The 14559-nt window shown below is 44.0% G+C and overlaps 1 protein-coding gene across 2 annotated transcripts in view; it reads left to right on the forward strand.

Annotated features, from left to right (window-relative positions):
• The window catches only part of BRD7 (bromodomain containing 7), a 64773-nt gene extending 62790 nt beyond the window's left edge, over positions 1-1983 (forward strand). Inside the window, exons 16-17 of one of the 2 annotated variants that reach the window (XM_040328711.1) lie at positions 1557-1700; positions 1841-1983. In XM_040328711.1, the coding sequence (XP_040184645.1) occupies positions 1557-1700; positions 1841-1902 (206 nt within the window). In that variant the 3' untranslated portion in view covers positions 1903-1983. Of the gene's footprint in view, positions 1-1556; positions 1701-1837 lie in introns of both variants that reach the window. The other variant, XM_040328710.1, reaches the window with a different exon arrangement.
• The last annotated feature ends 12576 nt before the right edge of the window (positions 1984-14559 follow it).

Consider the following 14559-nt stretch of genomic DNA (forward strand, 5'->3'; position numbering starts at 1 on the left):
TAAGACCTTTGCACACATATAATTTTTCTTTTATTGCCAGTGTTGCAATATACGCAATTGCTGTATATGTATGTAAAGGTGTATAGATGCATAAACACACTTGTGTGTAAATTACTGCACTTAAACATAACATTTTCTGTACCACTTTACTGCTCCCTACTCATCGCTCTATTGCTGATCTTAACACAGCTGTGTGCAATGTTCCATAGAAGACAATGCATCCTTATTTAGTAAAAAAAGTGGCATTTTCTGTGTGCAAGTGGCCTTAATCCTCGCAGCTGCATTCCCACTCACGATTTGCGTGCAGTTTTGCATATCGCATACGGCCAACCCACTTACTTTAATGGGCTGCCCTACGTGTATTTGTCATCCGAAAAGAAGCCCCTGCTCCTTCTTTTCGGGCTTCAAGTTTTAAAGCAGAGTTCCACCCAAAAATGGAAATTCCACTCTTTGGATTCCCCCCCCCCTCTGGTGTCACATTTGGCACCTTTCAGGGGGGAGGAGGGAGCAGATACCTGTGTAATCCAGGTATTTACTCCCACTTTTGGGCATAGGTCGCTGCAGCGACCTACACCATGTCTGGCACCTCCTCTGCCCCCCCGCCTTCTGGGAGAGACACAGGTCCCAGAAGACAGCAGGGACAAGTGGAATCACGCAGCATGACTCACGCATGCGCAGTAGGGAACCAGGAAGGGAAGCCTCAAGGAATGCAAATATCAAGAGTGTGTAAGGCTCATAATGCAGGGATCAGGAGTGTGTTATGCTCAGAATGCCAGCTCCTCCCCCCGCCCTCCACCTAGAGCTGTACTGCCTCTTGCTCTCCACTGTTCACCAATGACAGCAGCAGAGGAGGCTGTGGGGGTGGGGAGGTAGAGTGAAAGACCGAAGGTGCAGTGGAGGAGGCTGAGGACGGCTAGCAGTAGGATCCCCATGACTAGGCTCGGGGGGGGGGGGGGGGCGCGCAACGTAAAAATGTGTTAGAAGCATGACCTGGCTGGATTCCAGGCTGAGGTTGCCACTCCATTCATTGCAGTTGGACACCATAGATGTGCGATTTCCAGGGATTACCCTTGCTTTCTTGAGCTAGGAGTAGGAGGTCCCAATCTACTGGTCACCTGCCCGCGATTGATGGGTTGCCGACCCCCGCTTTTTTAAATGTTTTTTCTGTTTTTAAGCATGCCTAATGCAGAAGACATAATGTTAAAAACCACTAATATTATCCCAAACATAGTCTGTCTGGAAATACCTGTCTCCTTTCATTTCATCTGAAAGAATGTCTCAATAGCAGTCTAAATCCCAAAAATTATTTTTACCAGTGAAGGCAGCTGACAAAAAATGGATCTTCATATGTGAAATCCAGTTACCGTATTTATCGGCGTATAACACACACTTTTTCATCCAAAAAAAGAGCGAAAATAGCATGTGCGTGTTATACGCTGATATAGTTTAAAAACGGCATGGTACATACTGCTTTGTCTGCATTACTTTGAGCTCATGGACATTAAGTTAAAGAAAACTTCAATTGTTGGTACAACCTTGGTTTTGTTTTGTTTTAGCTGACAAAGTAAATGAGAATCTGAAAGAACTGACCCAGCAAGTGCACCCAGGAGACATTGTCAGTGTTTCTGGAATCCGGAAGGCAATGGGAATCATTGCCCCATATGTGGACACAGAAGACATGGTAGTTGATCTGACAACAGGTTTGTGTGTGTTTTTTTTTATTTTATTTTTTATAGTCATGTATAATCAATTAGATGTTTATATATTTACCTATTCACAAGAAATGTGTGGTGTACTATGCAATATCAGGAGTTACAAACTTGCTCTGTTTTTCCAGCAGATACCCAAGAAAGGAAAGCAATACCTAAAAATGGAAGCCAGTGTCTGCAGATTGTATCATAGTAACCAAGATGGACCAACTTGTATATTTGTACAATTTACCTTTTAATTCAATAAACTTGGTGAATTTGCTTTTGTACTTGATGTATCTGAGACTTATTGGATACAGATAGGGCAAAACATAGATGCGAGATTAATGGCCTCCAATCTAACCGTGACTATATCTATGCAGATCTCTCACAAACTGTGATCTGTACATTCACCACCTTAATGTTTTAAATTTTCTTTGCAGGAAAAATACGTGATTAAAATTTGTATTGATTTTTTCCATGTAAAGGAAGTGATTAGCGTTCTCAGCCATACGTGTACATTAATCAGGGCTTTTGATGCAATTATGGAGCCATGTGCTTTTGCTCCGAAGCATATTTACTGCCTCAATAGTACAACGTGGAGTTACTGTATGTGTTTACAGTAATGCACAGGATACTTTTTAAACCAAATATAGAAAACAAAAAATGGGCTTTGATTCTTTAAAGTGCATAAAGCATCACTAAGAGGTCAATTTTTGTTATGTTTTCACTCAAGATTCACATAACATTTAGCAAGTATTTTTTTTTTTCAATTGGATCCAATCAGTAAAATGTATTTTGTGGAAAAACATGTTCTAAATCTATGCCCTCATTTGTCCACTTACAGTACAATATGTGAAACGTTATAGAAATCAGGGTTAGTATACGCCACAATCAGAAGTGATTATTTCAGAAAAATATAGTTTTGTATATGAGATGCAGATGAGTCTTTAACCACTTGCCGCCCGCCAATGACAGATTGACGGCGGCAAAGTGGTTGTAGAATCCTGACCGGACGTCATATGACGTCCTCAGGATTCTTAGCCGCTGCGCGCCCCCGGGGGCGCGCATCGCGGCGATCGTTGTTGCGGGGTGTCAGTCTGACACCCCGCAACACCGATCTCGGTAAAGAGTCTCTCACGGAGACTCTTTACCACGTGATCAGCCGTGTCCAACCACGGCTGATCACGGTGTAAACAGGAAGAGCCGTCGATGGCTCTTCCTCACTCGCCAGGGATGCCCACCAGGGAAGGGCAAAACAAAAAAAATTGAAAAAAAAAAGTCAAAAAAAAAAAAAAAAAGTCTGGGGAAAAAAAAGGATGCAAAAAAAAAAGATGCCAATCAGTGCCCACAAATGGGCACTGACTGGCAACAAGTAAATCAGTGCCGCCCCACAGTGTCCATCAGTGCCGCCCCACAGTGTCCATCAGTGCCGCCCCACAGTGTCCATCAGTGCCGCCCCACAGTGTCCATCAGTGCCACCCCACAGTGCCCATCTGTGCCACCCCACAGTGCCCATCTGTGCCACCCCACAGTGCCCATCTGTGCCACCCCACAGTGCCCATCTGTGCCACCCCACAGTGCCCATCTGTGCCGCCCATGAGTGCCCAGTGCTGCCCATGAGTGCCCAGTGCTGCCGCCCATGAGTGCCCATCAGTGCTGCCCATGAGTGCCCATCAGTGCCGCCCATGAGTGCCCATCAGTGCCGCCCATGAGTGCCCATCAGTGCCGCCCATGAGTGCCCATCAGTGCCGCCCATGAGTGCCCATCAGTGCCGCCCATGAGTGCCCATCAGTGCCGCCCATGAGTGCCCATCAGTGCCAACTATGTGTGCCCATCAGTGCCGCCTATGTGTGCCCATCAGTGCCGCCTATGTGTGCCCATCAGTGCCGCATACCAGCGCCGCCAATCAGTGCCACCTCAACTGTGCCCGTCAGTACTACCTCGTTGATGTCCATCAGTGCCATCTCATCTGTGCCCATCAGTGCCACCATATCAGTGCCCATAATTGAAAAAGAAAACTTACTTATTTACAAAAAAATTACAGAAAAAAATAAAAACTTTATTTTTTTCAAAATTTTTGGTCTTTTTTTAGTTGTTGCGCAAAAAAAAAAAATCGCAGAGGTGATCAAATACCACCAAAAGAAAGCTCTATTTGTGGGTAAAAAAGGACGCCAATTTTGTTTGGGTACAATGTAGCATGACCGCGCAATTGTCATTCAAAGTGTGACAGTGCTGAAAGCTGAAAATTGGCTTGGGCAGAAAGGTACGTAAGTGCCCTGTATGGAAGTGGTTAAGTTAACTTTGCATTTACACAGTATTATCATCGACATATATACAGAACAATAAGCAATGCATGACAAAGTTAGGCAGTGGGTTCTGCAATTGGCACATTTTACAGCTGAGTGTACTAATTCATTAGCTATGGAATAATTCCAGGTCCAGAGCTGTGGCACAGCCCCAGGTGTGGCCCTCTCTCTTAGAGACTTGGTAGTAGATGTTGTGGGCTAAGCACCAGCAGTTCCCGGTTATTGAAACCATTGGGTGCCATTTACTATTCCTGATTTCTGATGATTAATAGTAGAATGGGTTAACATTGAGGGACCGAGGGCTCATGTCATCTCATGAGTTTTGTGCGCTCCCTGCCTAATTTTTTGTCATTCAGTGTAGAGGAAGCACCTTCCCACCACTATATAAAGTTTTTGGATGGCAAGATTTTTCAGGCACCACATATTCACAACAATTTTTTTGAAAAAAAAAAATACTTTATTTGCACATAAAATTATGTGTTGTAAAACAAATTGTAAGATAATACAGATAACAGTGACCCTCCAAATAGATTATGCTCTGTCTTCCACTTGAGAGAATCCTTCAATGATACATAATGGGTTCCCCCAAAAAGAAATTCCTTTGTAGCAGTCGTTATAGGCTACATGTTGCTCAACATGTTTTGCGGACTCAAAACGTTCCGCTTCCCCAGGAGCTTAGAGGGTCATGTACCTTTTTTAGAAAGATCAAAAAATATCTATTAAGACTTATACGAAGGTTCTAACAAACCTTTATAACGGGATGCCTAGAGGCACCCCTCATCTATCTATCTATCTATGTGTGTGTGTGTGTATGTGTACATGTGTGTAGGGCTAATTTTCATAATCGATTAGTTGGCAGATTTATTGTTTCGATTAATCGGATAATCTTAAAAAAAAGTGTGGTGTACAATTTAGTTAATATGTAAAAAAAAAAAAGGCAATTTATTCTTAAATATCCATATGCAGTGGTAAATATAAATAACCAACTACAGTAATTGTAATGCCTTCTATTACCTCCACTTTCTCTGGGTTCAGATGCTGATCTTCCCTGCACAGAGTTTTTAAAGTGATTTTTTTTTTTTTAAACAAACTTGTTATACTTACCTGCTCTGTGTAATGGTTTTGCATAGAGCAGCCCAGATCCTCCACTTCTGGGGTCCCTCACCGATGCTTCTGGCTCCTCCTGCTTGCAGAGTGCCTCAATAGCAAGCTGCAAAGTATAGAATAGAGCGCCCACTTTAGCAAGGTAAAAAACTAATGCCTTTAGAACCACTCACTTCCTGCCCAGGACTACATGTCCCATGAGGCATTGCTCCTCACACTTTCACATTCACAAATTCTCACACACTTAGTGACATGTATGGATGGTGTACTAAGCTGTATGTGTGCTGCGCTGTATTTCCTAATATGTAAACAAATTAATGCATACTATATGCAGGCCAACTAATCAACTGGCCAATTAATCAATTATGAAAATAGTTGACAACTATTTTCATAATCGATTAGTTGTCGATTAATCGATTAGTTTCGGCCCTATATGTGTGTATATAATATATATGGAGAGCAATGGTGTAGGTCTCTCCATAGACAGCCTGGATGGGGCCAGTAGAAAAAGGGAAGGGCTATGCGACCCCCCCAGAACACTGCAGGCACCTATGATCCCAAGTATTGAAGAAGTGCATTACCGATCTTTATATATTTATCTTTAAATATTTTGAAATTTGAAGCATATCTACACCCTCGTATAATAGTGGTAGATTAATTCAAATGCTGCTACTTCCCTATATGAATATGTCTTCACTATAGGAGCAGATGTTTCAATGATATCTATAATAAATATAGAAGTAAACTTATACCTTACTGACACCCCACAGGATTACAATCCAGAACTGAAAGAGCAATAAAGCTTCATAAAATGAAATTGCTTATAATAGGGTACATCTAAACTAGGAATCAGAGGTTCCTTATAGGTGTCAATTGATCATATTGGTTCAGGTCATAACCTTGTTCGGGGATAAAAAAAATTGCATTTTTTAGGTATAGCATATAGGTGCTTTGGAGTCTAAAGAAAACAGCAGAGCTCAGTCTTCAATTACTGAGGATTGGTGTCCTAACGTGCCTCATCTCAGCACTGGAATTGATGATAGACACTGCCTGCTCAGACTTAAAGCGGTATTAAACCCCAAAATTTTTATAACATCTTACCAATTCTTACGGCTGCGGTTTCCCCATCCAATCACAATAGCAGGAGATTTTGACCAGCTCTTGTAAGCCGCATGCGGCTCTTATGCAAACCCAGCCTAAATGGGGTGGCTGCAATAATTTTTTGGCTCAAGTGGCAGAGATACTTGTGGACAGCAGCATTATCAATCAGGGGAGTGGGTAGTGTTGGATGCATTAGCGGATAAATGTAGATGGACGTGGCTAACAAACTAACCTCCTTGGCGGTATTCCAGAGTGTGGCTCGGGGTGAAATTTCAGTAACAATAGCGGCAACCCCAAGCCACACTCGGGATAGCGTCGTGGGATCCTGGAAGAGGTGACTAACCTTGTCCCCATGATCCTGCAATTTAATCCCAATGTGTCCCGTGGCCGGATCTTCCGCCCGATGCACTGTGTGTTCTGGCTTTCTTTTCCTGCGAGCGATGCAGGGGGTGGAAACTGCGGCAGATTAAAAATGTATAAATCACAACACACACAATACATTGTAGTCTTATTGGATTACATTACTGTATCAAATCATTTGACCCCCCCCCAGTGCTTTTTCCAGTGCCCTTGCCTGCAGTTTTACTGTTCTTTCTGCCTGGAAACTGGAGAATGACCATGGTATCCAAAAAGCCTGCCTCTACATCAAAAGCAGTTTATAACCTGCTGGAAAATAGCGATACAGAATCACTTGCAGAATTGAGTGAAATTTGTCATACACAGAAAGTGATTTCTGCGACGATCCTGCAACTGAGCTCAGTGATGTGTTGGTGCTCTATTGACTGCGGTACGGATCACTCAGCGCCCCCAAGATTCCCATTTACTGGAGCACCTGGTATGAAACTGGATGTTGAAGATGACAACCCCTTGGCATAACTACAACTATTTTTGACCGATGAGGTTATTGAAATTGTTATGGAGACAAACCTGTACCAAGAGCAACAAGCTGCTACGCATTGGAAGTTTTCAAAAAGTAGAAAGTGGGAACCAGTGACCAAAGAGGACATTTGGAAATTTCTGGGCCTAATAATTCTTAAGGGAGTAGTGGGGAAACCCCTGTAGAAGTTGTATTGGACAACCAATACATTTTTTGCCACTCCATTATTTGGCACGGTCATGTCAGAGTACAAATTTTCCCTGATAATGAAGTATTTGCACTTTGAAAACAATGAAGAAATTGATGAAACTACTCATCCAGCACCAAAACTTAAGAAAAGTTTATAAAATAATTCTGAAGAATTTCCAACAGAGCTTTGTGCCATAGAGAGACATCAGCATAGATGCAAGTCTAATGGTCTACAAGGGAAGGCTCAGCTGGATACAATATATGGCGTCCAAGAGAGCACAATTTGGCGTAAAATCCTTCATGCTATGTGAATCGACAACTGGTTACAATTGGAATTCTGTCCTATACACTGGGAAAGGAACCAAATTCAACCCAAAATACCATAATTATGGAATGGCAACATCTTCCGTTCTTTCACTGATTGAGCCATTTCGTAACTACAGACAACTTTTACACATCTAAACTTTGAGTTTTTTCTGCAGAACAAAACGGATGCCTATGGAACCATTAGGGCAAACCGACGTGACATGCCACCAATCTTTGGCAATAAGAAGCTCAAGACTGGAGAAATGGTTGCCTGGCAGAAAGGCAAAATAATGGCACTGCGATGTCTTGACAAAAAAGATGTGTGCCTAATGAGTACAATCCATAACACCTCCACTTACATGGTACGCACAAAAGGTGGGAAAGACATAATGAAACCACAAGTGGTGATAGACTACAACACCACCATGGGAGGTGTTGACAGAGCTGACAGGCAATGACATTTTATCCAGCAATGAGAAAACATTAAAAGTATTACAAGAAAATCTTGGAGAGGGGAGGGAAGTCTTGCCGCTGTTATCATGAGGGGGAACTCCACGCCAAATTTTAAGTAAAAAACCGGCATGGGTTCCCCTCCATGAGCATACCAGGCCCTTATGTCTGGTATGGATTTTAACGGGAACCCCCCTACTCCGAAAAAACGGCGTGGGGGTCCCCCCAAAATCCATACCAGACCCTTATCCGAACAAGCAACCCAGCCGGTCAGGTAAGGGGGGTGGGGACGAGCGAGCGCCCCCCTCCTGAACGGTACCAGGCCGCATGCCCTCAACATGTTGATGCGGACAGGGCCTCTTCCCGACAACCCTGGCCAGCCCCCCACCCTATGAGTATGGGGTACATTGTACCCCTACCGATTCACCTAGTGGAAGAAAAATGTCAATTAAAAAAACACTACACGGGTTTTTAAAGTAATTTATGGTGCATGGTCAACTGGTGATGCCACTTGGTGACCACGCCCCCGTATGACCTCACATTCCTACCATTCCCCAGGACTGTGAGGTTATACGGGGGGCGTGTTCACCGGGTGTCATCACCTGGTGACCATGCCCAATGCCTATCTAAGTCGTTGCGCACCGTGCAACCAGCATTACAGTGGGACAGAGCGTCGAGTCAACATCCAAGAAGAGAAGTGGGAAGAAGGCGACGAGGAAAACCGGGCCCCCGCTAGTAAAAGAGCTGGAAGAAGATAGCGTGGTGTCCGACAGAAGGAAGAAAGCACAGGAGAACTGGAGAGCGCGGAGAAGAGGCCGGAGAGTCGGGAAGAGACCCCCCGAAGTCGAAAGAAGATTCCCAGTCGGAAGACCCCCGGAGCTGCCTAATAAATTACTTTAAAAACCTGTGTAGTGTTTTGTTAGACATTTTTCTTCCACCAGGTGAATGGGTAGGGGTACGATATACCCCATACTCATTCACATAGGGTGGGGGGCCGGGATCTGGGGGCCCCCTTATTACACAATCACACAGATCTCGGTTCTCGCTGTCACGATCAATCGCGGGAGCCTGGTGGTCATCGCGCCCACTGGGGCACTTGCTCCGGCGGTGCCCCCCCTAGTGGTCAAAAGGCGAACAGACGTTCGGTTACGTTGGTTCGCCCAGGGGAGCCAACCTGCCGCAGTACAACTGGACGGGAAGGGGTTAATAGAAGGGATTAAACTGCCATTCATTATCTGATCTAATGAGTTTAGCATAATTAGTCAAAGTATGGCAGACTAAAGACACTAAACAACTTTATTCTCTATATTCTTAGATATATTCTGAATTGCAACGTTTTGTTTACTCAGGTTCCCACTTCCTCCAGGTGCAGGGCGTTGCGATGAGGACATGTTGTGGGAGTGTGACTTGGACAAGTCCTCTTGGCAGAACATGCCATAGGTACATAGACAATATCCTCAAGACCTGGACAGGCTCTACATAAGGAATTGTTCTGTTTTATTTATGTAAAATGTATATATACATTCAGCTGTGATCAAAAATAGTTTTATATATAGATATTTTGATTTCACTAGATGGTACACTGCCAACAATGCATGGCAGTGGAGAACACTATACCGAGGGCAGATAGTGCCTATTCAATAGCCCCCATCAAAAGTATTTCTTATGGGCACGATTTAAGGCTCAGAAGGCACAGCTCTAGAGACTCTAATTTTGCAGTGAAACCTGTCTAAAAGCTCAATCAACTTGGAACTCAAGAAGAAACTGACTGTTGCAAAGCTTTGCAGCCAGAAAACCCAAAAAATAAATAGCCTGCAGAATGTTTGTTTGAAGCGCAACTCCACTTTTGTTGAGAAAAACACAATGGGCTAGATTCATGTAGATGCGCCCAGTATTACGGCGGCGCAGAGCATCGTATTTATGCTGCGCCGCTGTAAGTTTGAGAGGCAAGTGCTGTATTCACAAAGCACTTGCCTCCTAACTTACGGCGTCGTAGCGTAAATGGGGCCGACGTAAGCGCGCGTCATTCAAATGATGATGAGGGAGGTGTGTTTTATTTAAATTAAGGTTGACCCTGCGTATTTTACGTTTTTTACGAACGGCGCATTCGCCGTTCGTGAAAGAATCCCAGTGCGCATGCTCGAAATTCCGTCAAATCTTCATTGCTTTCGCAACGACTATTCGCGAACGACTTGCGCAAACAACGTAAACAATTCAAATTTCGAAGCGGGATCGACGTCCATACTTAACATTGGCTGTGCCAACTAATAGCAGAAGCAACCTTACGTCGAAAAAGCCTAACGTAAACAATGTAAATAAATTGCGCCGGACGTACGTACGTTTGTGAATCGGCATATCTAGATCATTTGCATATTCTACGCCGAAAACAACGGAAGCGCCCCTAGTGGCCAGCGTAAGATTGCACACAATTATACGCCGCCGTATTCAAGTTACGTCGGCGGAGGAAGCCTATTTTTTTAACGTAATCTGCCTTTGAGAATCGGCGTACAGATACGACGGCGCAGATTTGAATTTACGGCGGCGTATCTGGAGATACGCCGCCGACGTGTGCTATTTAATTGCCCATAAACAAATTAGCTGTTACTGCACGTGGGCTATTTAATAGTGTATAAAGGGATATTGCGTGAGTGAGAACGTTGTTCGCAGTCGGTAGAAAACGTTGTAAAAACAATCATGCAGTACAACGATACGAAACTTTGATTTTTGGACTTTATGATCAGTGGATGAGTTTGTGGGTTTGATATGGGGAGAAAGCTAAGGCTTGACTTGACTGTTTTTTTTTTATACATTTTGACTTGCCGAAATAATGGAGGCCTTCAGAGAACAGGAGTTCTTCACAGAATTTGTTCAAAGGGGCCCCCGGATGGCAACCTCCCTTTTTTCTAGAATTTTTCTTTCCCAAAAAAATAATTTATTGAGCCAAGATCTGGCATTGTAATGGCCCCCCCCACCCCTAAAATAATCGACATATTGTTGCCACACAGCACGTGCACTTTGAGGGGCCAAGCCTGTATGGACAGTCTCACGGAACCACCACTGGAACATCAGTGACCTCATCAGGCACAGGTGTCATGTAGTTTGTTGATGGTCTCTTTAGGAAATTGTGCAATAGGCAGGAGCAAAGTATGACATGGTTCTGATTCTACTTAAGAAACCTACAGTCCTTATCTTGTTTGCACCACCTGTATACTGCTGTTCAAAGTATATAGGGCCAGTCTTGTCAGGGCCGATCCTCGCTATAGGCTCACTATGCAAGCCGCTTAGGGCCCCGCAAAGCTGCAAAGGGCCCCCCAAATTACTAGAGGCCCCGCCTGGTGAGAAGTCATTTTCGCCCCCTCACCCCGCTTCTAAACTCGCTGGAGTAATTTCCGACAGTAGAACACCCCCTCACCCCGCTTCTCAACTTTCTTTAATGTGACATGTCACTGTCGTCAGCGCCCCCCCCGATTCTCATTTTTAATGTGCCATGTCATTTTGCTTAGGGCCCCAGGGAGGTCAGGATCGTTAAATTAAAGCCGCAAGCAGTATTAAATTACTTTTTTCTGAGAGTAATCTCATGTTGTGCAGGGACATTTCTAAACATGTGCCACTTCTATAGACACCCAGCAGGTACCATATTTAAATGATTTTTTTTTTCACTTTAACCATCATTAAAATCACTGCTCAAGAAAAAACTACAGTTTTTAAAACTTTTTTTTCTAATTGATACATGTACCCTGGGCCAAGACCCGGGTTCTCAAATACCTTTTTACAACAATAACTTGAATATTGGGCTTTAAAATTAGCACTTTTGAATTCAAACGTTCGAGTCCCATAGACTTCAATGGGGTTCTAAATGTTCGCGCGAACGATCGGTCTGTTCGAACGTTCTGGTGCGAACCGAACGCGGGTATGTTCGGCTCATCCCTAGTCCCAACACACTCGAATGCAACAGTAGTAAGAAGAGCCGGCAAGACTGTAATCCTTGAAGTGTCGTTTATTGGTACATCAGAGTGACAATAAAACAATGCGGACGCATTTCAGCAATAGCCTTAGTCAATAGTAAATGGCTAAATGCCCCTGTGTAGCACCGCTGCCTAAGTGCTTTGGAAGCGGTGCCTATTCATTTCAATGGGCAGGAGCAGTGGAGGAGCAGAGTATACACCGCTCCTCCACCGCCTGAAAGAGGCTGCTTGCAGGACTTTTTCTAACGCCCTGCAAGCGCACCGCCCCAGTGTGAAAGCCCTTGGACTCTATCACAGGGGATGCATTTTTAAGGCACTTTACAGGTGCTATTTTTAGGCCAAAAACACCTGAAAAATGCCCCAGTGTGAAAGGGGTCTAAATTGGAATGTTCTAAATTGGAATTTTCAAGCTTGTTTTGGTAAGTTATGTAGCATATCTTTCCAAAGGGACATCACTTTGGGCCTGATCACCATAAGATGCCAAAATCTGCTGCAGGAAGCCATTAGCAGAGACTTCTTGTGTGCCCCAACATTTAAAGTGAGCTTGGAACCCAGGTGTAGGAAAAGTCTATGTATAATTCTTTCAGAAATTGCTTCTGAAGTATCTAAACGAACCAATGCACAGCCTACATTTGCTGACAAGCAAGTCAAATAAGAGATTCAACAAAGCCATGGGGATTCTCAGGGAAAACTTATTTTATGTCGGACGAACGTTTCGACCCAAGCATGAATTCAGGCTGAATATTGTCTGTTTGCCCGTTAAGCGAACACCTGAATTTAGGGCGTTTAATTGTTTGTTCGGCTGGCAGAGCGCCGCAGAGTGCATTGAAAGCCCTAATTGGCTGAAACAATAAAGGATTTGCCCAATCAAGGTACAAAACACTGTCAGAGCCACGATTAGATAAAGTAATGATAACTGTGGCCAATCTTGACTCATTGCTCATAGACCAACCCCCCTCTACAAAAGTCCTTCCAGCCATTTGCAGTGTGATATTGGAGTGGATATAGGTAGAACAGGGCTCTGTTTATTGCTACTAGCACGTTCGTGTGCTGTTGAGAGTGTAAGTGTAGTGATAGTGCAGCGTAAGGCCCCTTTCAGACTGGGGCTGGAGCCGCGGTGGCGGTATAACGCCGCAAAAAATAGCGGCGCTATACCGCCGGGATTGCCGTGGGAATCAGCCGCTAGCGGTGCGGTATTAACCCCCGCTAGCGGCCGATAAAGGGTTAATACCGCCCGCAATGCGCCTCTATAGAGGCGCATTGCCGCGGTTTCCCATTGTTTTCAATGGGAAGGAGCGGTATACATGCCACTCCTCTCACCGCTCCAAAGATGCTGCTGACAGGAGATTTTTTTTGTCTCCCGCCAGCGCATCGCCTCAGTGTGAAAGCCCTCAGGCTTTCACATTGAGTCTGCAGTGAAGGAGTTTTTCAGGCGGGATAGCAGCGCTATTTTTAGCGATGTACCGCCTGAAAAACTCCTCAATGTGAAAGGGGCCTTAGTGTAGTGCGACCATTTATTTTTACTTTCGGGGCAGGTTTACTGCAGTATATTGAGGTGCATTAATGCACATTTACTGCAGTATATTGACATGCGTTAGTGCACGTCCACTGCATTATATTGATGTGTGTTAGTGCACGTTCACTGCAGTATATTGGCGTAAATTAGTGCACGTTCACTGCAGTATATTGGCGTACGTTGGTGCAGGTTTACTGCAGTATATTGATGTGCGTTAGTGCACTTTTACAGCAGTATATTGAAGTGCCTTAGTGCACTTTTATGGCAGTATATTAAAGTGCATCAGTGCAGTTTTACTGCACTATATTGAAGTGTGTCTGTGTAGTGAGTACTCACTTTAGAGTGCACCAAACATCACTTTCCATTGATTTAAGCACATTCAAATACAAAATGTTCCCTTCTCTATTACATTTTCATAATCCCCCCCATGGTGTTTTCATGGCACTGTGAGGTGGCCAGCAGCATCTGTGTCCATAGGCAAAGGTGGATGTGGTCTGTTCTCTGGCAGGGCACCATTTCCTCTGTTTAGTGATGTTGCTTGTGCTATCCAGCCACAGCATGCAGAGAAGGTGGTGGACTCGTTTACTAAACTATCCACATCCTCCATCACCCAAACAGAGACTAGTGTGCAGTCCGCTGCAGCTGCCAGAACAGCTTATTCTGCCTCCTTGTCCACAGATATTCCTGCCATAGCCCCATCATTATGCATGGAGGAGTCAGCTGAGTCATTTAAAAGCGTCAGCCAAGCACTTGCTCCTTGACAATACACAGGCATCAGGTTTTTTTTTTGTGCTGTACCATTAGTGAAGTAGTCCATTCTTTGATGCTGCTGTTTCTGGTTGTTTTTTGTCAAGTTTCCAGTATCTCCATCTATTGTATGAAAAAGGGGGGAAAGTTGGGACTTTAAATGAGATGCGTTTTTAGCAATATGCGATTAAGTATATATATGGAATATAAAAAAATTCTCCATCTATTTTCTCCCATTGTGGAGTTTTATGATAGTTTTTAACTATTAATAAACTACAATATTTTTCAATTTCCCATACATTGCATG

Source organism: Rana temporaria, chromosome 11 (genome assembly GCF_905171775.1).
Source record: "Rana temporaria chromosome 11, aRanTem1.1, whole genome shotgun sequence".
Taxonomy (NCBI): Eukaryota; Metazoa; Chordata; class Amphibia; order Anura; family Ranidae; genus Rana; species Rana temporaria.